The sequence below is a fragment of the Pseudophryne corroboree genome, chromosome 9 (genome assembly GCF_028390025.1).
Source record: "Pseudophryne corroboree isolate aPseCor3 chromosome 9, aPseCor3.hap2, whole genome shotgun sequence".
NCBI lineage: Eukaryota > Metazoa > Chordata > Amphibia > Anura > Myobatrachidae > Pseudophryne > Pseudophryne corroboree.
The window spans coordinates 440644197-440666874 of record NC_086452.1 but is presented as its reverse complement, the minus strand read 5'-3'; the positions used below and the strand labels follow the sequence as shown (position 1 = coordinate 440666874).

At 48.6% G+C, this 22678-nt stretch overlaps 1 protein-coding gene across 3 annotated transcripts in view; it reads right to left on the bottom strand.

Annotated features, from left to right (window-relative positions):
* The window catches only part of LOC134958471 (sodium- and chloride-dependent creatine transporter 1-like), a 172954-nt gene that overhangs the window by 44049 nt on the left and 106227 nt on the right, over positions 1 to 22678 (bottom strand). For all 3 annotated transcript variants that reach the window (XM_063941115.1, XM_063941114.1, XM_063941116.1), the window contains exons 4-5: positions 20039 to 20315; positions 10057 to 10189 (exon numbers count right to left, since the gene is read on the bottom strand). In XM_063941115.1, coding sequence (XP_063797185.1) covers positions 10057 to 10189; positions 20039 to 20315 — 410 coding nt within the window. The remainder of the gene's footprint in view (positions 1 to 10056; positions 10190 to 20038; positions 20316 to 22678) is intronic.

The window sequence follows — 22678 nt, the reverse complement described above, 5'->3', positions numbered from 1 at the left end:
TTTGAGTGGTTCAAACCAGTGTGATTTCAGGAAACTCAACACCACGTTAAGATCCCAAGGTGCCACTGGAGGCACAAAAGGGGCTGAATATGCAGCACTCCCTTTACAAACGTCTGAACTTCAGGCAGAGAAGCCAGTTCTTTTTGAAAGAAAATGGATAAGGCCGAAATCTGAACCTTAATGGAACCCAATTTAAGGCCCAAAGTCACTCCCAACTGTAGGAAGTGAAGGAAAAGGCCCAGCTGGAATTCCTCCGTAGGGGCATTCCTGGCCTCACACCAAGCCACATATTTTCGCCATATACGGTGATAATGTTGAGCCGTCACATCCTTCCTAGCCTCTATCAGCGTAGCAATGACCTCATCCGGAATGCCTTTTTCTGCTAGGATCCGGCGTTCAACCGCCATGCCGTCAAACGCAGCCGCGGTAAGTCTTGGAACAGACAGGGCCCCTGTTGCACAAGTCCTGTCCTAGAGGCAGAGGCCACAGGTCCTCTGTGAGCATTTCTTGCAGATCTGGATACCAAGTCCTTCTTGGCCAATCCGGAACAAAGAGTATTGTTCTCACTCCTCTTTTCCTTATGATTCTCAGCACCTTGGGTATGAGAGGAAGAGGAGGAAATACATAGACCGACGGGAACACCCACGGTGTCACCAGTGCGTCCACAGCTATCGCCTGAGGGTCTCTTGACCTGGCGCAATATCCCTGCAGCTTTTTGTTGAGGCGGGATGCCATCATGTCCACCTGTGGCAGTTCCCACCGACTTGCAATCTGCATGAAGACTTCTTGATGAAGTCCCCACTCTCCCGGGTGGAGGTCGTGCCTGCTGAGGAAGTCTGCTCCCCAGTTGTCCACTCCCGGAATGTACACTGCTGACAGTGCGCTTACGTGATTCTCCGCCAAGCGAAGAATTCTGGTGGCTTCTACCATCGCCACCCTGCTCCTTGTGCCGCCTTGGCGGTTTACATGAGCCACTGCGGTGATATTGTCTGACTGAATCAGAACCGGTTGGTCGCGAAGCAGGGACTCCGCTTCACGTAGGGCGTTGTATATGGCCCTTAGTTCCAGGATGTTAATGTGAAGGCAAGTCTCCTGACTTGACCACAGCCCTTGGAAAATTCTTCCCTGTGTGACTGCCCCCCACCCTCGGAGGCTTGCATCCGTGGTCACCAGGACCCAGTCCTGAATGCCGAATCTGCGACCTTCGAGAAGGTGAGCACTCTGCAGCCACCACAGGAGAGACACCCTGGCCCTGGGGGATAGGGTGATTAACCGATGCATCTGAAGATGTGATCCGGACCACTTGTCCAGTAAGTCCCATTGGAAGGTCCTCGCATGGAACCTGCCGAAGGGAATCGCCTCGTATGATGCCACCATCCTTCCCAGGACTCGAGTGCAGTGATGCACTGACACCTGTTTTGGTTTTAATAGATTCCTGACCAGTGTCACGAGCTCCTGAGCTCTCTCTATCGGGAGATAAACCCTTTTCTGGTCTGTGTCTAGGATCATGCCTAGGAGAGGCAGATGAGCTGTAGGAACCAACTGCGACTTTGGAATATATAGAATCCAGCCGTGTTGCCGTTACACTTCCAGAGAAAGTGATACGCTGTTCAGCAACTGCTCTCTTGATCTCGCTTTTATAAGGAGATCGTCCAAGTACGTGATAATAGTGACACCTTGCTTCCGCAGGAGCACCATCATTTCCGCCATTACCTTGGTGAATATTCTCGGGGCCGTGGAGAGACCAAAATTGGTAATGACAATCCCGTACCGCAATTCTGAGGTACGCCTGATGAGGTGGATAAATGGGGACATGAAGGTATGCATCCTTTATGTCCCGAGTCACCATAAAATCTCCCCCTTTCAGGCTTGCAATGACCGCTCTTAGCGATTCCATCTTGAACTTGAACCTTTTCAGGTATATGTTCAGGGATTTTAAATTCAATATGGGTCTGACCGAACCGTCTGGTTTCGGGACTACAACATGGTCGAATAATAACCCCCTCCTTGTTGAAGGAGGGGAACCTTGACCACCACCTGTTGAAGATACAATTTGTGAATTGCAGTTAACACTGTTTCCCTCTCGTGGGGGGAAGCCGGCATGGCCGTCGGTGAGGGGGCATCTTCTCAAAGTCCAGCTTGTATCCCTGAGACACAATATCTATTGCCCAGGGATCTAACAGGGAGAGAACCCCCTTGTGGCTGAACTTACGAAGGCGTGCCCCCACCGGGCCTAGCTCCGCCTGTGGAGCCCCAGCGACATGCGGTGGATTTTTGTAGAGGCCGGGGAGGACTTCTGTTCCTGGGAACTAGCTGTGTTGTGCAGCTTCTTTCCTCTGCCCCGCCTCTGGCAAGAAAGGACGCACCTCGGACTTTCTTGTTTCTTTGTTCGAAAGGCTGCATTTGATAATGTCGTGCTTTCCTAGGCTGTGCAGGAATATAAGGCAAAATATCAGAATTACCAGCTATAGCTGTGGAGACCAGGTCCGAGAACCCTTCTCCATACAATCCTCAGCCTTCCATATGCCTCTTAAGTCAGCATCATCTGTCCACTGCATATTCTACAGGACACGTCAAGCAGAAATCGACATAGCTTTGACTCTAGGACCCAGTATACTCATGTCTCTTTGGGCATGTTATATATATATATATATATATATATATATATATCTTAAGACAGCATCTTTAATATATATATATATATATATCTATCTCTATATATACATATATACATATATATATATATATATATATATATATATACATACTAGGGTCTCAATCTCTGCTGATAAGGCACCTGTCCACGCTGCCACAGCGCTATAAACCCATGCCGACACAATCGCCGGTCTGAGTAGTGTACCAGAATGTGCACGCTATCTGCAGGATCCCTGAGAATAGCTGTTACGTCAGGGCTACCTTTTGGGCAAACGTGACACCCTAGGGGAAGATTCCCATCATATCCTGGCCCTAGTGAGGAAAGGATACTGCCTGAGAATTCTTTGTGGGAAACTGCAGTCTCTTGTCTGGAGATTCCCGCTCTTTTTCATCATGAGAGGAGGGAAATTTACCTCAGCTTTCTTCCCCTTAAACATGTGTACCCTTGTGTCAGGGACAGATGACTCATCAGTGATATGCAAATCATCTTTTATTACAATAATCATATATTGAATACTTTTCTGCCATTTTGGCTGTAACTTTGCATTATCGTAGTCAACACTGGAGTCAAACTCCATGTCGATATCAGTGTCTATTATTTTGGATAGTGAGCATTGAGAGACTCTGAAGGTCTCTGCGACATAAGGACAGACATGGGTAGATTTCCTGTCTGTTCTCTAATCTTTTGTGCAATAAATTCACCTTAGCACTTAATTACACATATCCAAACAGGTGTCGGCGTTGTCGACGGAGACACCCTCTCACACACATATTTGCTCCATCTCCTCCTTAGGGGAGCCTTTTACCTCAGACATGTCGACACACATGTACCGACACACCACACACTCAGGGAATGCTCATCTGAAGACAATTCCCCCATAAGGCCCTTTGGAGAGACAGAGAGAGAGTATGCCAGAACACACCCCAGCGCTATTAACACAGGAATAACACAGTAACTTAATGATAACCCAGTAGCTGCTGTTTATATTGATTTTTGCGCCTAATTATGTGCCCCCCCCCCCCCTCTCTTTTTACCCTCTTCTACCGTGTAACTGCAGGGGAGAGACTGGGGAGCTTCCTCTCAGCGGTGCTGTGGAGAAAAAACATGGCGCTGGTGAGTGCTGAGGAAGAAGCCCCGCCCCCTCGACGGCGGGCTTCTGTCCCGCTTTCATGTACAATTTTGGCGGGGGCTCATACATATATACAGTGCCCAACTGTATATTATGCAAACTTTTGCCAAAGAGGTCTCTAATTGCTGCCCAGGGCGCCCCCCCCCCCCCCCCCCCTGTGCCCTGCACCCTTACAGTGACCAGAGTGTGTGGGTGTAGTGTGGGAGCATTGGCGCACAGCTGCAGTGCTGTGCGCTACCTCATATGAAGACTGGAGTCTTCTGCCGCCGATTTCGAAGTCTTCTTGCTTCTTTCACCCGGCTTCTGTCTTCCGGCTCTGTGAGGGGGACGGCGGCGCGGCTCCGGGATCGGACGACAAAGGGCGAGATCCTGTGTACGATCCCTCTGGAGCTAATGGTGTCCAGTAGCCTAAGAAGCAGGACCTATCTTCAGAGAGTAGGGCTGCTTCTCTCCCCTCAGTCCCACGATGCAGGGAGTCTGTTGCCAGCAGAGCTCCCTGAAAATAAAAAACCTAACAAAATACTTTCTTATAGCAAGCTCAGGAGAGCTCACTGAACAGCACCCAGCTCGTCCGGGCACAGATTCAAACTGAGGTCTGGAGGAGGGACCTAGAGGGAGGAGCCAGAGCACACCAGATTCTAAATTCTTTCTTAAAGTGCCCATGTCTCCTGCGGAGCCCGTCTATTCCCCATGGTCCTTACGGAGTCCCCAGCATCCACTTGGACGTTAGAGAAATGATCTTGTCTTAATTCCTGATAAATATGTAATGCTGTAGATCATAAGCCCGATTCAGGTTGGATCGCAAAACGCGCGGGGGGGAGTGGGGGCGGGGCGGCAACACTCCGTTTCCTAGGCGGAGACGGAGCGTGGCATCAAAACGGGGGGGACATGGCGGCGCGTACAGGGGCGTGATCGGGGCGGCTGCGTGACGTCACACGCAGCCACCGCGATCAGAAAGATGGCAGCGGGTTTCCTCCAGGCGCAGCCAAGCTGCGCCGGGAGCGGGCTACCCTAATTTCTACGATGAATCAGAAATTGCGATGCGATTGCAATTTTTGCTTCATCAAGGGGGGGTGGGGAGTGGCGGTCAGCATGCTGGGTGGCCTTGCCCTACGATGGGCGGCACCCAGCATGCGTTCACAAGGATTGCAAATTCTGCTAATTAGCAGAATTTGCAAACCTTACTGAATCGGGCCCCATGTTCAGACATATATGCTTATTCACCATACACAGAAGACGGGTGTAGTACGGCTGACCGGCGGTCTCCTGACCGCCGGTAAGCTTACCGACGCCGGGATCCCGGCAGCATACCGACGCCGGAATCCCGGCGGGGAGTGCAGCAAGCCCCTTGCGGGCTCGGTGGCGACCTGCGGTCGCCACGGGTTCTATTCCCACTCTATGGGTGTCGTGGACACCCACGAGTGGAAATAGTCCCTGTTGGTCGGCATGCCGACCATCAGGACAGTGACCCGTCAGGCTGGTGGAGGAGGTCATGTGACTGTCGGTCAGCTGACCGGCGGTCACATGAATACCGGGTGGTCTTCTGTATGCCGGCGGTCGGGCTCCCGGCGCTCAGTATACCGGCGCCGGGAGCCCGACAGCCGGCATACCGACACTTATTTTCCCTCGTGGGGGTCCACGACCCCCATAGAGGGAGAATAAAATAGTGTGGCGCGCGTAGCGTGGCGAGCGCAGCGAGCCCGCAAGGGGCTCATTTGCGCTCGCCACGCTGTCGGTAAGCCGGCGGTCGGGCTCCCGGCGCCGGGATGCTGGTCGCCGGGAGCCCGACCGCCGGCCAGCCGTAGTGAACCCATGAATACCACCCACAGAAGACAATATACTGATATATCATAATACACTAATTCCAACAGCAATTGGTGCATTGGGTTTCCCACTTGGGAGAGAGGTATTGTGTATACTTGTGTTATCTGACTTTTGGATATAAATATCTGTGGTAATAATTACAGCTGGTGTGTTATTGTCCCCCATCAGACCGCCAGCGCGGTCTTTGGCTATCTGGAATATAATGTCAAGGACACTTTCTTTAGAGCCAATCAATGTTTACGTCTTCCCTTTTGCTCCTCGCCGCGTGGTGCTCCAGTAAAACCATTAGTATTGCAGGGAGAGCTGCAGAGATTAAGCTCTGATGCGGTGTGATTAATCCCCCTGTCCTGTGCAATCAGCCGTGTGGGAAGGAGAAGTGGAGAACAGGAGAACTCGTGACACACACGACAATGAGCGCTGTGACTGGACGCCTCAGGGAGACGCCGAGAAAGAAAGGAGAGAAACTTCATTACTGTGCGATTGTCTATCCGGCTGTACATACTGATAAGAGTGCCAGCCTGCTATCCTTCAGAAATGCCCCACGGGGCTTTGTGCCAAAGCTGAAAGGTTAATACAAGTAATACACTCAGCGTAGCAAACGAATACTGATTAATGTGTTAAGAAGATGCAAAATGGGGAACACATGACACTGAGGAAGTGCTGCAGTATGGGGAACACATGACACTGAGGAAGTGCTGCAGTATGGGGAACACATGACACTGAGGAAGTGCTGCAGTATGGGGAACACATGACACTGAGTGAGTGCTGCAGTATGTGGAACACATGACAATAAGGAAGTGCTGCAGTATGGGGAACACATGACACTGAGGAAGTGCTGCAGTATGGGGAACACATGACACTGAGTGAGTGCTGCAGTATGTGGAACACATGTCAATGAGGAAGTGCTGCAGTATGGGGAACACATGACACTGAGTGCTGCAGTATGCGGGACACATGACACTGAGGAATTGCTGCAGTTGGGGAACACATTACTTTGAGGAAGTGCTACAGTATGGGAAACACATGAAAGTGAGGAAGTGCTGCAGTATGGGGAACACATGACAATGAGGAAGTGCTGCAGTATTGGGAACACATGACACTGAGGAAGTGCTGCAGTATGGGGAACACATGAAGTATGGGGAACACATGACACTGAGGAAGTGCTGCAGTATGGGGAACATATTAAATTGAGGGAGTGCTGCAGTATGAGGGACACATGACAATGAGGAAGTGCTGCAGTATGGGGAACACATGAAAGTGTGGAAATGCTGCAGTATGGGGAACACATGACAATGAGGAAGTGCTGCAGTATTGGGAACACATGACACTGAGGAAGTGCTGCAGTATGGGGAACACATGAAGTATGGGGAACACATGACACTGAGGAAGTGCTGCAGTATGGGGAACATATTAAATTGAGGGAGTGCTGCAGTATGAGGGACACATGACAATGAGGAAGTGCTGCAGTATGGGGAACACATGACACTGAGGAAGTGCTGCAGTATGGGGAGCACATGACACTGAGGAAGTGCTGCAGTATGGGGAACACATGTCAATAAGGAAGTGGAACACATGACAATAAGGAAGTGCTGCAGTATGGGGAACACATGACACTGAGGAAGTGCTGCAGTATGGGGAACACATGACACTGAGTGAGTGCTGCAGTATGTGGAACACATGTCAATGAGGAAGTGCTGCAGTATGGGGAACACATGACACTGAGTGCTGCAGTATGCGGGACACATGACACTGAGGAATTGCTGCAGTATGGGGAACACCTGACTTTGAGGAAGTGCTACAGTATGGGAAACACATGAAAGTGAGGAAGTGCTGCAGTATGGGGAACACATGACAATGAGGAAGTGCTGCAGTATTGGGAACACATGACACTGAGGAAGTGCTGCAGTATGGGGAACACATGAAGTATGGGGAACACATGACACTGAGGAAGTACTGCAGTATGGGGAACATATTAAATTGAGGAAGTGCTGCAGTATGAGGGACACATGACACTGAGGAAGTGCTGCAGTATGGGGAACACATGACAATGAGGAAGTGCTGCAGTATGGGAAACATGACACTGATGAAGTGCTGCAGTATGGGGAACACATGAAGTATGGAAAACACATGACACTGAGGAAGTGCTGCAGTATGGGGAACACATGACAGAGAGGAAGTGCTGCAGTATGGGGAACACATGACAGTGAGGAAGTGCTGCAGTATGAGGGACACATGACAGTGAGGAAGTGCTGCAGTATGGGGGGGAACACATTACATTGAGGAAGTGATGCAGTATAAGGGACACATGAAAGTGAGGAAGTGCTGCAGTATGGGGAACACATGCCAGTGAGGAAGTACTGCAGTATGACGGACACATGACAGTGAGGAAGTGCTGCAGTATGGGGAACACATGACAGTGAGAAAGTGCTGCAGTATGGGGAATACGTGACAGTGAGGAAGTGCTGCAGTATGAGGGAAACATGACAGCAGTGAGAAAGTGCTGCAGTATGGGGAACACATGACAGTGAGGAAGTGCAGTATGTGGAACACATGACACTGAGGAAGTGCTGCAGTATGGGGAACACATGACCCTGAGGAAGTGCTGCAGTATGGGGAACACATGACAGTGAGGAAGTGCTGCAGTATGAGGGACACATGACAGTAAGAAAGTGCAGTATGTGGAACACATGACACTGAGGAAGTGCTGCAGTATGGGGAACACATGACACTGAGGAAGTGCTGCAGTTTGGGGAACACATGACACTGAGGAAGTGCTGCAGTATGTGAAACACATGTCAATGAGGAAGTGCTGCAGTATGGGGAACACATAACAATGAGGAAGTGCTGCAGTATAGGGAACACATGACACTGAGTAAGTGCTGCAGTATGGGGAACACATTACAATGAGGAAGTGCTGCAGTATGAAGAACACATGATAGTGAGGAAGTGCTGCAGTATGGGGAACACATGACAGTGAGGAAGTGCTGCAGTATGGGGAACACATTACATTGAGGAAGTGCTGCAGTATAAGGGACACATGAAATTGAGGAAGTGCTGCAGTATGGGGAACACATGACAGTGATGAAGTGCTGCAGTATGGGGAACACATGATAGTGAGGAAGTGCTGCAGTATGGGGAACACATGACAGTGAGGAAGTGCTGCAGTATGAGGGACATATGACAATGAGTGCTGCAGTATGATGGACACATGACAATGAGGAAATGCTGCAGTATCGGGAACACATGACACTGAGCAAGTTCTGCAGTATGAGGGACACATGACAATTAGGAAGTGCTGCAGTATGGGGAACACATGAGAGTGAGGAACTGCTGCAGTATGTGGAACACATGACACAGGAAGTGCTGCAGAATGAGGGACACAAAACAATGGGGAAGTGCTGTAGTATGAGGGACACATGACAATGAGCAAGTTCTGCAGTATGGGGAACACATTACATTGAGGAAGTGCTGCAGTATGGGGAACACATGACAGTGATGAAGTGCTGCAGTATGGGGAACACATGACAATAATGAAGTGCTGCAGTATGGGAAACACATGACACTGAGGAAGTGCTGCAGTATGGGAAACACATGACACTGAGGAAGTGCTGCAGTATGAGGGACACATGACACTGGGGAAGTGCTGCAGCATGGGGGACACATTACACTGAGGAAGTGCTGCAGTATGGGGAACACATGTGACTGAGAAAGTGCTGCAGTATGGGGAACACATGACACTGATGAAGTGCTGCAGTATGGGGAACACATGATACTGAGGAAGTGCTGCAGTATGGGGAACACATGACACTGGTGAAGTTCTGCAGTATGAGGAACACATGACACAGAAGAAGTGCTGCAGTATGGGGAACACATGACACTGAGAAAGTACTGCAGTATGGGGAACACATGTGACAGAGAGTGCTGCAGTATGGGGAACACATGACACTGAGGAAGTGCTGCAGTATGGGAAACACATGTGACAAAGAGTGCTGCAGTATGGGGAACACATGACACTGAGGAAGTGCTGCAGTATGGGGAACACATGTGACAGAGAGTGCTGCAGTATGGGGAACACATGACACTGAGGAAGTGCTGCAGTATGAGGGACACACTACACTGAGGAAGTGCTGCAGTATGGGGAACACATGTGACTGAGAAAGTGCTGCAGTATGGGGAACACATGTGACTGAGAAAGTGCTGCAGTATGGGGAACACATGACAATGAGAAAGTGCTGCAGTATGAGGGACACACGATGCTGAGGAAGTGCTGTAGTTTGCGGAACTCATGGAGTTGTCATTAACAGATATGTGGTTAATACTCGCCGTATAGTAAAGTCTCAGGGTTATTTACATTCCCCATGGCATCATACAGTTATACAGTATATCTTGCAGCTTGTACCGTGACAGAGAATATGTCACTGTGATCATCTTAAATTCACGTCATTACCTTTCCTGTTGATTTCACTCCCTTCCAGATGCAGAAATATACAATGATCCAGGTGGCCATCAGGCACAGTATAATTTGCCAGTTTAATTGCCCAGGCTGATCCAGGCCCGCGGAGATCTGCAGCACCTTATTCCTGCAGAAGAGACTGGCGGTTAGCGCTAAGTGACGCTTAGAGTTGCTAGATTGTCACATGCAGTACGTCCGGCGAACACATAACCGGGTGACCATAGTTGTTATCATGTGAATATGGTGCATGCGTCTAAAAAATGTTTAAATGTAACCTTATAGCAAGGGTATTCATAGAATTCTGGCTCATATTACTTGTTCTCTGTGATATGAATAATACATAGCAAATGTTTCATCTGAACTTCTTTCCTGTTCACGCTATTCATTGGTCCATCCATTTATTCATGTGTACAAATGTACGCTGAGTTATAAATAGGGTAGATAAATTAATCAAGTATATTACACTGAACTGCAACATCCCCCTGTCCACTGATTCGGCAGACCCTGCACCGCCTGTAACGACCACAGCAACCGTTCCTCTCAAGCAACTGTCAGTGGCTGGGTTTGTTTTTTTTCAAACTGATAGTGAGTTGTCAAAGCCCCTCCCTCTTTACACTCCCCATTAGACTGAATAAGGCTCACAGAGGAGAGGATTCTCTCTTACTGCGGGTTTGAAGATCTGTAACTTGGCACAATTACAAGTAGTGCGGAATCTACTGGATCAAAGGATCAATTTAAGGAGCACAGGTGATATTTTCTAGTCTAACATATCTCCCCTAATGAATAAGTAGACATACTCTTGTTCACATATAATCAGCGGATGATAATGAGTTAAATGACTGCTAGTTTTAGCTCCATTTTAACTGGGTTGGCTATTAAAAATATAAGATGAGCCCTGATCTCCACTATCTCATAGCTGTATTTGCCCTTCCGCAAAGAGCTCCCCTATATATTTCCCCTTTTTGCCGCTACATCTCATTTTAATACTATTACTCCTCAGAATGAAATCTCGGTGGCACACTGCCCTGCCAAAACTGGGCGCATCAGTACACCTAACATAGCAGAAACAAGACACCATCGGTTATCGCTGGTTAGACCATCTGTATAGCCTAAAAGAAATGCCATGTAACCATCAAACTATTAAATGATGGACTGATCACATAGGTGCACTCCTTGGGGAATTCAGTTGCATCTGCGGCCGCAGTGTTTGGAAATAAATGCAAATATCCACCTGTATTCATTGTTGGCTGCATGTACTGCCCCTATTCATCCTCTTCTGAAAGTAGCCACCATCACTATCAGGGCAGACTTTTGCCAGCCGTATACTTGGAACCTACAATGGCCTATAGCCCCCAATTTCCACAACTCCCTCTCTATGCTCACTGCACACTTATCCTACATGTCAACGCCCAATTACTGCCCAGTAACACCAACTGGGGGATGTCAGAGATAAAAACTACTCTGAATCACTCATGCTTGGTCATATGCAGGCTCCGACCACGAGAACCGCCTGAAGAGCGGACTTAGGATGACATACAAGGATAACATAGAAGCATCTACGCCCCTGCAAACACCAAAAGCCTGTCCGCAAAACATTTTACTTGGGACTGCACCCTGCAGCCAGTAGCGTTGCCACACTGCTGCTCGTAGCTTCCAAAGGACGTTTTGGGCAGGCACCCTGCAGTGTGTAGAGCTGTCCTGGCCCTGGGTGTCCAGGTAGCTCTACACTTCCTCCTGCCTGCAGCCCCGCCCCATCACATGGTCAGGGGGCCGGACAGCATGGGGTAGCGGGAAGTCCTGTGGCTGATCTCAAGAAGGGATTTTGCGGTGTGTATCAGCCAGTGCCGTAACTAGGCATTTTAGCGCTGTGTGCAAGAAACGACAGTGGCGCGCCCCCCCCCCCCCCCCCCCCCCATGTAAGATAGGGGCAAAAAAAAATATAGGGGCGTGGCTTCACAGGGAAGGGGCGTGGCCACAAAATAATAGCAATTCATACTACGGTGCACAGTAGTCTACATTATTCAAATTACGCTGCACAGTAGCACCACTACACCAGGTAGAGCCCCTTTTATACATTACAGCAGACAGTGTCCCCCTTTTTACACATTGCGGCAGCCAGTCCCCCTTTTTACACATTGCGGCAGCCAGTCTCCCTTTTTACACATTGCGGCAGCCAGGACCCTTTCTTACACATTGTGGCAGCCAGGCCCCCTTTTTACACTTTGTGACAGATAGACCCTTTTTAAACACATTGCGGCAGCCAGTCCCCCTTTTTACACATTACAGCAGCCAGTCTCCCTTTTAACACATTGCGGCAGCCGGTCCTTCTTTTTACACATTGCGGCAGACAGCGTCCCTTTTTTACAATTACAGCAGACAGCGTCCCCGTTTTTACACATTACGGCAGACGGTGTCCCCTTTATACACATTGCGGCAGCCAGTCCCCCTTTTTACACATTACGGCAGCCAGTCCCCCTTTTTACACATTGCGGCAGCCAGTCCCATTTTACACATTGCGGCAGCCAGTCCCCATTTTTTTACACATTGCGGCAGCCAGTCCCATTTTTTACACATTGCGGCAGCCAGTCCCATTTTACACATTGCGGCAGCCAGTCCCCCTTTTTTACACATTGCGGCAGCCAGTCCCATTTTTTACACATTGCGGCAGCCAGTCCCATTTTACACATTGCGGCAGCCAGTCCCCCTTTTTTACACATTGCGGCAGCCAGTCCCATTTTACACATTGCGGCAGCCAGTCCCATTTTACACATTGCTGCAGCCAGTCCCATCTTTTACACATTGCGGCAGCCAGTCCCATTTTACACATTGCGGCAGCCAGTCCCATTTTTTACACATTGCGGCAGGCGGTGTCCGAGAGAGAGACAGAGAGAGAGACACAGAGAGAGAGACACAGAGAGAGAGAGACAGATAGAGAGAGAGAGAGAGAGAGAGAGAGAGAGACAGATAGAGAGAGAGAGAGAGAGAGAGAGAGAGAGAGGGGGGGGGGGGGGGAATATACTTACCTTCTCCCCGCTGACAGGCTCCTCGTGCAGATCCCTCGGTGCAGGAGGTGAGGTGAGAAGAAGGAGGAGGGAGGGGGAGCAGGGAGCCGCAGCAGCGCTATGTTATTGGTAGTAAGCGCCGCTGCAGCATCCCCCTCTCCTTCTGTATTGGCTGCCGGGCAGCCAATACGGAAGGAGAGGGGGATGCTGCAGCGGCGCTTACTACCAATAACATAGCGCTGCTGCGGCTCCCTGCTCCCCCTCCCTCCTCCTTCTCCGCTGCCTCCGGCGCAGATGTCTGCTATCCTCACAGCGCGGCGCACGGCGCAGAGACTTAGAGGCGGCATGTAATGAGTCAATTTGACTCATTACATGCCGCTGGCCGTGCGCCCCCAGGGCAACTGCGCTGTGTGCCAAGCCCCCTTGGCACACACGTAGTTACGGCTCTGGTATCAGCCACTGTACGTGATGTAAACGTGGCCCATTGGAAGTATACTAAAAAAGTGGTGTAAACTGAATAAAAAGAGAAATTATCCTTAAGAAGATTCCATTCTATAAAAAGTACCGCTACCTTAATTTCCAGGTTGTGAGATCCAACCTCACCTACAGCCCACCCCCCAACCCCCTCCCACACACACTTCACCCAAAATACCCGTCGGTCCTGGCTGGTCACTGCATCCCCTTCAGAGGTCATTAGCCACAGCGACGGGACTTCCTACAGTTATTTAATTTATTTTTTCTCTGACGTCCTAGTGGATGCTGGGGACTCCGTAAGGACCATGGGGAATAGCGGCTCCGCAGGAGACTGGGCACAGCTAAGAAAGATTTAGGACTACCTGGTGTGCACTGGCTCCTCCCACTATGACCCTCCTCCAGACCTCAGTTAGAATCCTGTGCCCGGCTGAGCTGGATGCACACTAGGGGCTCTCCTGAGCTCCTAGAGAGAAAGTATATTTTAGGTTTTTTATTTTACAGTGAGATCTGCTGGCAACAGACTCACTGCAGCGAGGGACTAAGGGCAGAAGAAGCGAACCTACCTAACTGGTGGTAGCTTGGGCTTCTTAGGCTACTGGACACCATTAGCTCCAGAGGGATCGACCGCATGGAACCGGCCATTGATGTTCGGTCCCAGAGCCGCGCCGCCGGCCCCCTTACATAGCCAGAAGCAAGAAGAGTCCGGAAAATCGGCGGCAGAAGACATCAGTCTTCACCAAGGTAGCGCACAGCACTGCAGCTGTGCGCCATTGCTCCTCATACACACTTCACACTCCGGTCACTGAGGGTGCAGGGCGCTGGGGGGGGGGGCGCCCTGAGCAGCAATAAAAACACCTTGGCTGGCAAATATATCACAATATATAGCCCCAGAGGCTATATATGTGATAAATACCCCTGCCAGAATCCATAAAAAAGCGGGGAAAAGTCCGCGAAAAAGGGGCGGAGCTATCTCCCTCAGCACACTGGCGCCATTTTCTCTTCACAGTGCAGCTTGAAGACAGCTCCCCAGGCTCTCCCCTGTAGTTTTCAGGCTCAAAGGGTTAAAAAGAGAGGGGGGGGGGGCACTAAATTTAGGCGCAATATTGTTTATACAAGCAGCTATTGGGGGAAAAATCACTCAGTTATAGTGTTAATCCCTGCATTATATAGCGCTCTGGTGTGTGCTGGCATACTCTCTCTCTGTCTCCCCAAAGGACTTTGTGGGGTCCTGTCCTCAGTCAGAGCATTCCCTGTGTGTGTGCTGTGTGTCGGTACGGCTGTGTCGACATGTGGGATGAGGAAGGTTACGTGGAGGTGGAGCAGAGGCCGATAAATGGGATGTCGTCCCCTGTGGGGCCGACACCAGAGTGGATGGATAGGTGGAAGGTATTAACCGACAATGTCAACTCCTTACAAGGCTGGATGACGTAAAACAGCTGTGGGACAGCCGGCTTCTCAGCCCGCGCCTGCCCAGGCGTCTCAAAGGCCATCAGGGGCTCAAAAAAGCGCCCGTTACCTCAGATGGCAGACACAGATGTCGACACGGAGTCTGACTCCAGTGTCGACGAGGTTGAGACATATACACAATCCACTAGGAACATCCGTTACATGATCTCGGCAATGAAAAATGTGTTACGCATTTCTGACATGAACCCAAGTACCACATAAAAGGGGTTTTATTTTTGGGGAGAAAAAGCAGCCAGTGTTTTGTTCCCCCATCAGATGAATGAATGAAGTGTGTAAAGTAGCGTGGGTTCCCCCAATAAGAAACTGGTAATTTCTAAAAAGTTACTGATGGCGTACCCTTTCCCGCCAGAGGATAGGTCACGTGGGGAGATATCCCTTAGGGTGGATAAGGCGCTCACACGTTTGTCAAAAAAGGTGGCACTGCCGTCTTAGGATACGGCCACCTTGAAGGAGCCTGCTGATAAAAAACAGGAGGCTATCCTGAAGTCTGTATATACACACTCAGGTTATATACTGAGACCTGCAATTGCCTCAGCATAAATAGTGCTGCTGCAGCGTGGTCTGATACCCTGTCAGATAATATTAATACTCTAAGACAGGGATAATAGTTTGCTAACATAGAGCATATATAAAAGACGTCGTCTTATATATAAAGGATGCACAGAGGGATATTTGCCGGCTGGCATCCAGAATAAATGCAATGTCCATTCTGCCAGGAGGGTATTAGAAACCCGGCAGTGGACAGGTGATGCTGCCTATAAAAGGCACATGGAGATTCTGCCTTATAAGGGTGAGGAATTGTTTGGGGATGGTCTCTGGGACCTCGTATCCACAGCAACAGCTGGGAAGAAATTTTTTTTTACCTCAGGTTTCCTCACAGCCTAAGAAAGCACCGTATTTTCAGGTACAGTCCTTTCGGCTTCAGAAAAGCAAGCAGGTCAAAGGCGCTTCCTTTCTGCACAGAGACAAGGGAAGAAGGAAAAAGCTGCACCAGCAGCCAGTTCCCAGGATCAAAAATCTTCCCCCGCTTCCTCTGAGTCCACCGCTTGACGTTGGGGCTCCACAGGTGGAGACAGGTGCGGTAGGGGCGCGTCTCGGGAACTTCAGGGACCAGTGGGTTTGCCCACAGGTGGATCCCTAGGTTCTGCAAATAGTATCACAGGGATACAGGCTGGAGTTCGAGGCGACTCCCCCTCGCCGTTACCTCACCTCAGCCTTGCCTGCTGCCCTCGGAGAAAGGTAGTACTGGCGGCAATTCACAAGCTGCACCTCCAGCAGGTGAAATCAAGGTACCCCTCCTTCAACAAGGCCGGTGTTACTATTCCAAAATGTTGTGGTACCGAAACCAGACGGTTCGGTGAGACCCATTCTAAAATTGAAAGCCTTGAACACTTATATACGAAGGTTCAAGTTCGAAATGGAATCACTCAGGGCGATTATTGCAAGCCTGGAGAATTTCATGGTATCACTGGACATCAAGGATGCTTACCTGCATGTCCCTATTTACCCTCTTCACCAGGAGTACCTCAAAATTGTGGTACAGGATTGTCATTACCAATTCCAGACGCTGCCGTTGGTCTGTCCCCGGCACCGAGGTATTTACCAAGGTAATGGCCGAAATAATTATCCCGTACTTGGACGATCTCCTTATAAAGGCGAGGTCCAGGGAGCAGTTGTTCGGCGGAGTAGCACTATCTCGGGAAGTGCTACAACAGCACGGCTGGATTCTGAATATCCAAAGTTGCAGCTGGTTCCTACGACGCGTCTACTGTTCCTGAGTATGGTTCTGGACACAGAACAGGATAAAAAGGGTTTCTCCCGGAGGAGAAGTCCAAGGAGTTGTCGTCTCTAGACAGAGACCTCCTAATACGTATACAGGTGTCGGTGCATCAATGCACGCGAGCCCTGGGAAGGATGGTAGCTTCTTACGAAGAAATTCCATTCGCCAGGTCCCATACAAGGATTTTCCAGTGGGATCTGTTGGACATGTGGTCCGGGTCGCATCTTCAGATGCATCGGCGGATAACCCTGTCTCCAAGGGCCAGGGTGTCGCTGTTGTGGTGGCTGCAGAGTGCTCATCTTCTAGGGGGCCGCAGATTCAGCATACAGGACTGGGTCCTGGTGACCACGGATGCCAGCCTTCGAGGCTGGGGGGCAGTCACACAGGGAAGAAACTTCCAAGGCTATGGAAAAGTCAGGAGACTTCCCTACACATAAATATTCTGGAACTAAGGGCCATTTACAATGCCCTAAGTCAGGCTAGACCCCTGCTTCAACACCGGCCGGTGCTGATCCAGTCAGACAACATCACGGCGGTCGCTCATGTAAACGACAGGGCGGCACAAGAAGCAGGATGGCGATGGCAGAAGCCACAAGGATTCTCCGATGGGCGGAAAATCATGTGTTAGCACTGTCAGCAGTGTTCATTCCCGGAGTGGACAACTGAGAAGCAGACTTTCTCAGAAGACACGACCTCCACCCGGGAGAGTGGGGACTTCATCCAGAAGTCTTCCAAATGATTGTACACCGTTGGGAAAGGCCACAGGTGGACATGATGGCGTCCCGCCTCAACTAAAAGTTACAAAGATATTGCGCCAGGTCAAGGACCCTCAGGCGATAGCTGTTGACGCTCTGGTAACACCGTGGGTGTACCAGTCGGTGTATGTGTTCCCTTCTCTGCCTCTTACCCAGGGTAATGAGAATAATAAGAAGGAGAGGAGTAAGAACTATACTCATTGTTCCGGGTGGGCCAAGAAGAGCTTGGTAACCAGAACTCCAAGAAATGATGCAGCAGGGGGCCTGTCTGTTCCAAGACGTACCGCGACTGCATTGGACGGCATGGCGGTTGAACGCCGGGTCCTGAAGGAAAAGGGAATTCCGGAGGAAGTTATCCCTACGCTATTTAAAGCTAGGAAAGAAGTGAACGCTAACCATTATCACCGCATATGGCGGAAATATGTTGCGTACTGTGAGGCCAGGAAGGCCCCAAAGGAGAAATTTCAGCTAGGTCGATTTCTGCACTTCCTACAGTCAGAGGTGACTATGGGCCTACAATTGGGTTCCATTAAGGTCCAGATTTCGGCTCTATCGATTTTCTTCTAAAATGGAACTGGCTTCACTGCCTGAAGTTCAGACTTTTGTTAAGGCAGTGCTGCATAGTCAGCCCCCGTTTGTGCCTCCAGTGGCACCGTGAGATCTCAACGTGGTGTTGGATTTCCTGAAGTCGCATTGAGTTGAGCCACTTAAATCCGTGGAGCTATAATACCTCACGTGGAAAGTGGTCATTCTGTGGGCCTTGGCGTCGGCCAGGCGTGTATCAGAATTGACAAAAGCCCTTATCTGTATTTTATATGGGAAAGGCGAAATTGAGGACTCGTTCCCAATTCCTTCCTAAGGTGGTATCAGTTTTTCATGTGAACCAACCTATTGTGGTGCCTGCGGCTACTTGGGACTTGGAGGATTCCAAGTTACTGGACGTAGTCAGGGCCCTGAAAAGTATATGTTTCCAGGACAGCTGGAGTCAGGAAGACTGACTCGCTATTTATCCTGTATGCACCCAACAATCTGGGTGCTTCTGCTTCTAAGCAGACGATTGCTCGCTGGATCTGTAGCACGATTCAACTTGCACATTCTGCGGCTGGACTGCCGCACCCTAAATCTGTAAAAGCCCATTCCACGAGGAAAGTGGGCTCTTCTTGGGCGGCTGCCCGAGGGGTCTCGGCTTTACAACTTTGCCGAGCTGCTACTTGGTCAGGGGCAAACACGTTTGCAAAATTCTACAAATTTGATACCCTGGCTGAGGAGGACCTTGAGTTCTCTCATTCGGTGCTGCAGAGTCATCCGCACTCTCCCGCCCGTTTGGGAGCTTTGGTATAATCCCCATGGTCCTTACGGAGTCCCCAGCATCCACTAGGACGTTAGTGAAAATAAGATTTTACTTACCGGTAAATCTATTTCTCGTAGTCCGTAGTGGATGCTGGGCGCCCGTCCCAAGTGCGGACTGTCTGCAATACTTGTATATAGTTATCATTAACTAAAAGGGTTATTGTTGAGCCATCTGTTGAGAGGCTCTGTTATGTTCATACTGTTAACTGGGTATCATATCACGAGTTGTACGGTGTGATTGGTGTGGCTGGTATGAGTCTTACCCGGGATTCAAAATCCTTCCTTATTGTGTCAGCTCTTCCGGGCACAGTATCCTAACTGAGGTCTGGAGGAGGGTCATAGTGGGAGGAGACAGTGCACACCAGGTAGTCCTAAATCTTTCTTAGCTGTGCCTAGTCTCCTGCGGAGCCGCTATTTCCCATGGTCCTTACGGAGTCCCCAGCATCCACTACGGACTACGAGAAATAGATTTACCGGTGAGTAAAATCTTATTATTTTTGTCACAAATGTCTGGCTGCCGGATACAAACATAAAACACACATCACAATACTTCTACAAACAACAAAGCACTAAAACCCCTGTGATAGACAAAAATGGGGAATATTGTTCTGAATAACAAAGAATACATGAAGTGAGGGTGTACAGATGGAGCCCTGCTCATCTATCCCTTTAATAGAGCCAGTACTGTCGGACTTAATCCCCTGCTGTAATGACTTAATCCCCCGCTGTATTGTTCTCTCTGTATTGTATTTCAGCTGAGAACAATAGATGAAAGGCTTATTCTAATAAACCTCGGTCGCAGCAGAGAAGGCTAGATGAGCCAGGCTCCACCTGTATGTCCAAAATTGGGAAAAGGCAGTCATGACTATGATATATGGAGATAAATGTAGCAAGATGTCCTTATTGTTAAAGCGGTAATAATTTACAAGGAAAAAACAGGTTGGTTTTGCCTTGTAAATGTCATGAGTGCCGCTTTAACAATACGGGCATTCTCGCCCAAAGTCCTGCACCTCCGTCAGCTCGGGCCCTATTACAGTTACCCCATAGACTCTGACAGTTCTTATTTACATTTAATATTGTTACGTCCATCTGTATGTCACCTGATACTACTTATATATCCCAGGACCTGTGTCCTCCTGAATACTCACTCCCAGAACTCGATGACGGGGGAACGTTTGTTAAGAAGAGCGTCACAGCTGATGTTGTACACGCCGCTGGAGTCGGTGCTGTTAGCTGTAGTATCATTGGAGCACTGGTCTGGAAGGAAGACTTCGGTACACTCCTTTGTGTTCCAGGGATGTCCACAAGTAGCCCAGGGCAAGGTGTTGGAGAAGGAGTGTACCAGGTAGTAGAGGCCCCAGACCAGAATCATAATATAATAGGTGTTACAGAAGAACACGATCACCATTGACGCAAAGCCAAGACCTGTGGAACGTCAACATCAATTAGATACTGTCGAGATAACAATCTAAGGGGTAACTTTACTAAAGCTTCTAAAACAGAGAATTGGTGATGTTGCCCATAGCAACTGCTGCTCCAAACACTGCCAAACATCGCCGTCCGCAGTTGGTGTGGCTCCCCTATTTGAATTTTGCACTGTACTACAGCCACAGCTCTACAACTGCCACCGGCAAGGAAATCCAGGATCAGAGCATTTTGTACCTATTGGAATGGGTCATTTTGGAGCATATGTGATTGGTTGCTATGGGCAACATCACCAATTCTCTGTTTTAGAAGCTTTAGTAAATTTGCCCCTAATAATGCAGCACACGCTACCCGCTAGAGCCAAACAAGCCTACTGCTTTTTTTTATCCTGCCTCATTAGAAACACGCGCCGGTTTTTACCTTGTAAGGTCACAGGGCGCATAAATGAAACTTCAGAAGAAAAAAATACTAACACAACTCAAAGCACTTTTTCTGTAGTTTCTTGGTTCTGTGTTTTTATTTCTTTGCATAGTTAATATTGTACACAAATGACCAGATACAGTAATGCTGTATCGGAAACAATAGAAGGGAAAAGGCACAAATGTCACTTAAAAAGGGTGCACAAAAATTTAAAGTGGTCTTTGACTCTGTGAAGTCTCTTGGTGCAAGTGTAACGTACCACAAGCAACAGTTGAATTATACATTGCTTCAATAGGAAACGTATGTCTCAAAACAGTACTGTCGAAACTCGCCCGTGGGCGTAGTGCGTATCTCACATTAAATCTCAGCTCCTGGCAGGGGCCGTTTGGGATAAATAGTATAAAGGGAGGAAAGTGTAGGCGTTAAAACACAACCATAAAAGCTGAGAGTCTGTAACTTTAACTGAATACTAAAAAATTGCTGCCAACACGTTTAGTAATTTACATTTTGTGTTGCTATATTGATATTCAATTAATGTTTATTATACTAGAGACTTGTTGATAGCTAAACTGGGATCCACTGTTAACTCAACATAATCGGTTTAGTCACTTCTATTACTAATAATTCTCCAGGCGTTCTTTAGATAATCCGATTTTCTTTATCGCAATTTACCCTTAGTAACCTTTTCTACACTTTTTATAATGTTCTTAGAAATAATGGGGGGTAGTTATCAAAGTTTGGAGTCAGATAAAGTGGAGAGAGATAAAGTACCAACCACTCAACTTATGACATTTTAAGGAGTTTGAAAGATCACAGTTAGGAGCGGATTGGTTGGTGCTTTTATATCTCTATACTTGATCTCTCTCCCAAGCTTTGATAAATCTCCCCCAATGTTTTATAGTGTCTATCAGAAAGACATTAGAAATTGTCTATCACAGGGTACAGTAATGCAAAACTTCATCAAGCAGGCTCCTGAGATGGACAGGGACCACATTGGTGTAAATGCAGGTGTTTTACAGGTGATCTGTTACATTAACCTCACTTTGGTTATATTTTATAGAATTGTAAATAACGATCAGTTATTACTTTTCAGCTCAATGATATTTGAAAATGATATTTCGGGCAAATTAGTTTAGACCAGTAAACAGTTCAAAAATGTTTGGCTTGTTGGTAAATAAAAAAAGAAGGTGGTCATTCCGAGTTGTTCGCTCGTTGCCGTTTTTCGCAACGGATCGATTAGGTAGAAAATGCGCATGCGCTTAGTTATTTAACACAAAACTTAGTAGATTTACACAAGCTCGAGCGACGTTTTTTCAACGCTCGAGTGATCGTAGAGTGATTGACAGGAAGTGGGTGTTTCTGGGCGGCAACATGGCGTTTTCAGGGAGTGTGCTAAAAAACGCAGGCGTGCCAGGTAAAAACGCAGGAGTGGCTGAAGAAACGGGGGAGTGGCTGGCCGAACGCAGGGCGTGTTTGTGACGTCAAACCAGGAACTAAACGGACCGAGCTGATCGCAATCTAGAAGTAGGTCTGGAGCTACTCAGAAACTGCAAGGAATTATTTATTAGCAGTTCTGCTAACCTTTCGTTCGCTATTCTGCTAAGCTAAGATACACTCCCAGAGGGTGGCGGCCTAGCGTTTGCAATGCTGCTAAAAGCAGCTAGCGAGCTAACAACTCGGAATGAGGGCCGAAAATCCGTGGCTCAACAAGGAGCATTAGTTTACATTTAGTTATTATTTATTTATTTGTTTGTTTATTTTCTGCTACATCTTCACTTTCGGTTTATTTAAATTTTTATTGCATCAACTGGACTGAATTTTTTTAAAATAATTTTGGTAGTTTAATCTTAGATGTATGGGTTACAATGTAGCTATAGATGGTTGTACCTCTACAAATGGGATGGATGATGCAGAACCAGAGATGATTGCAAATTTCGTAAGAT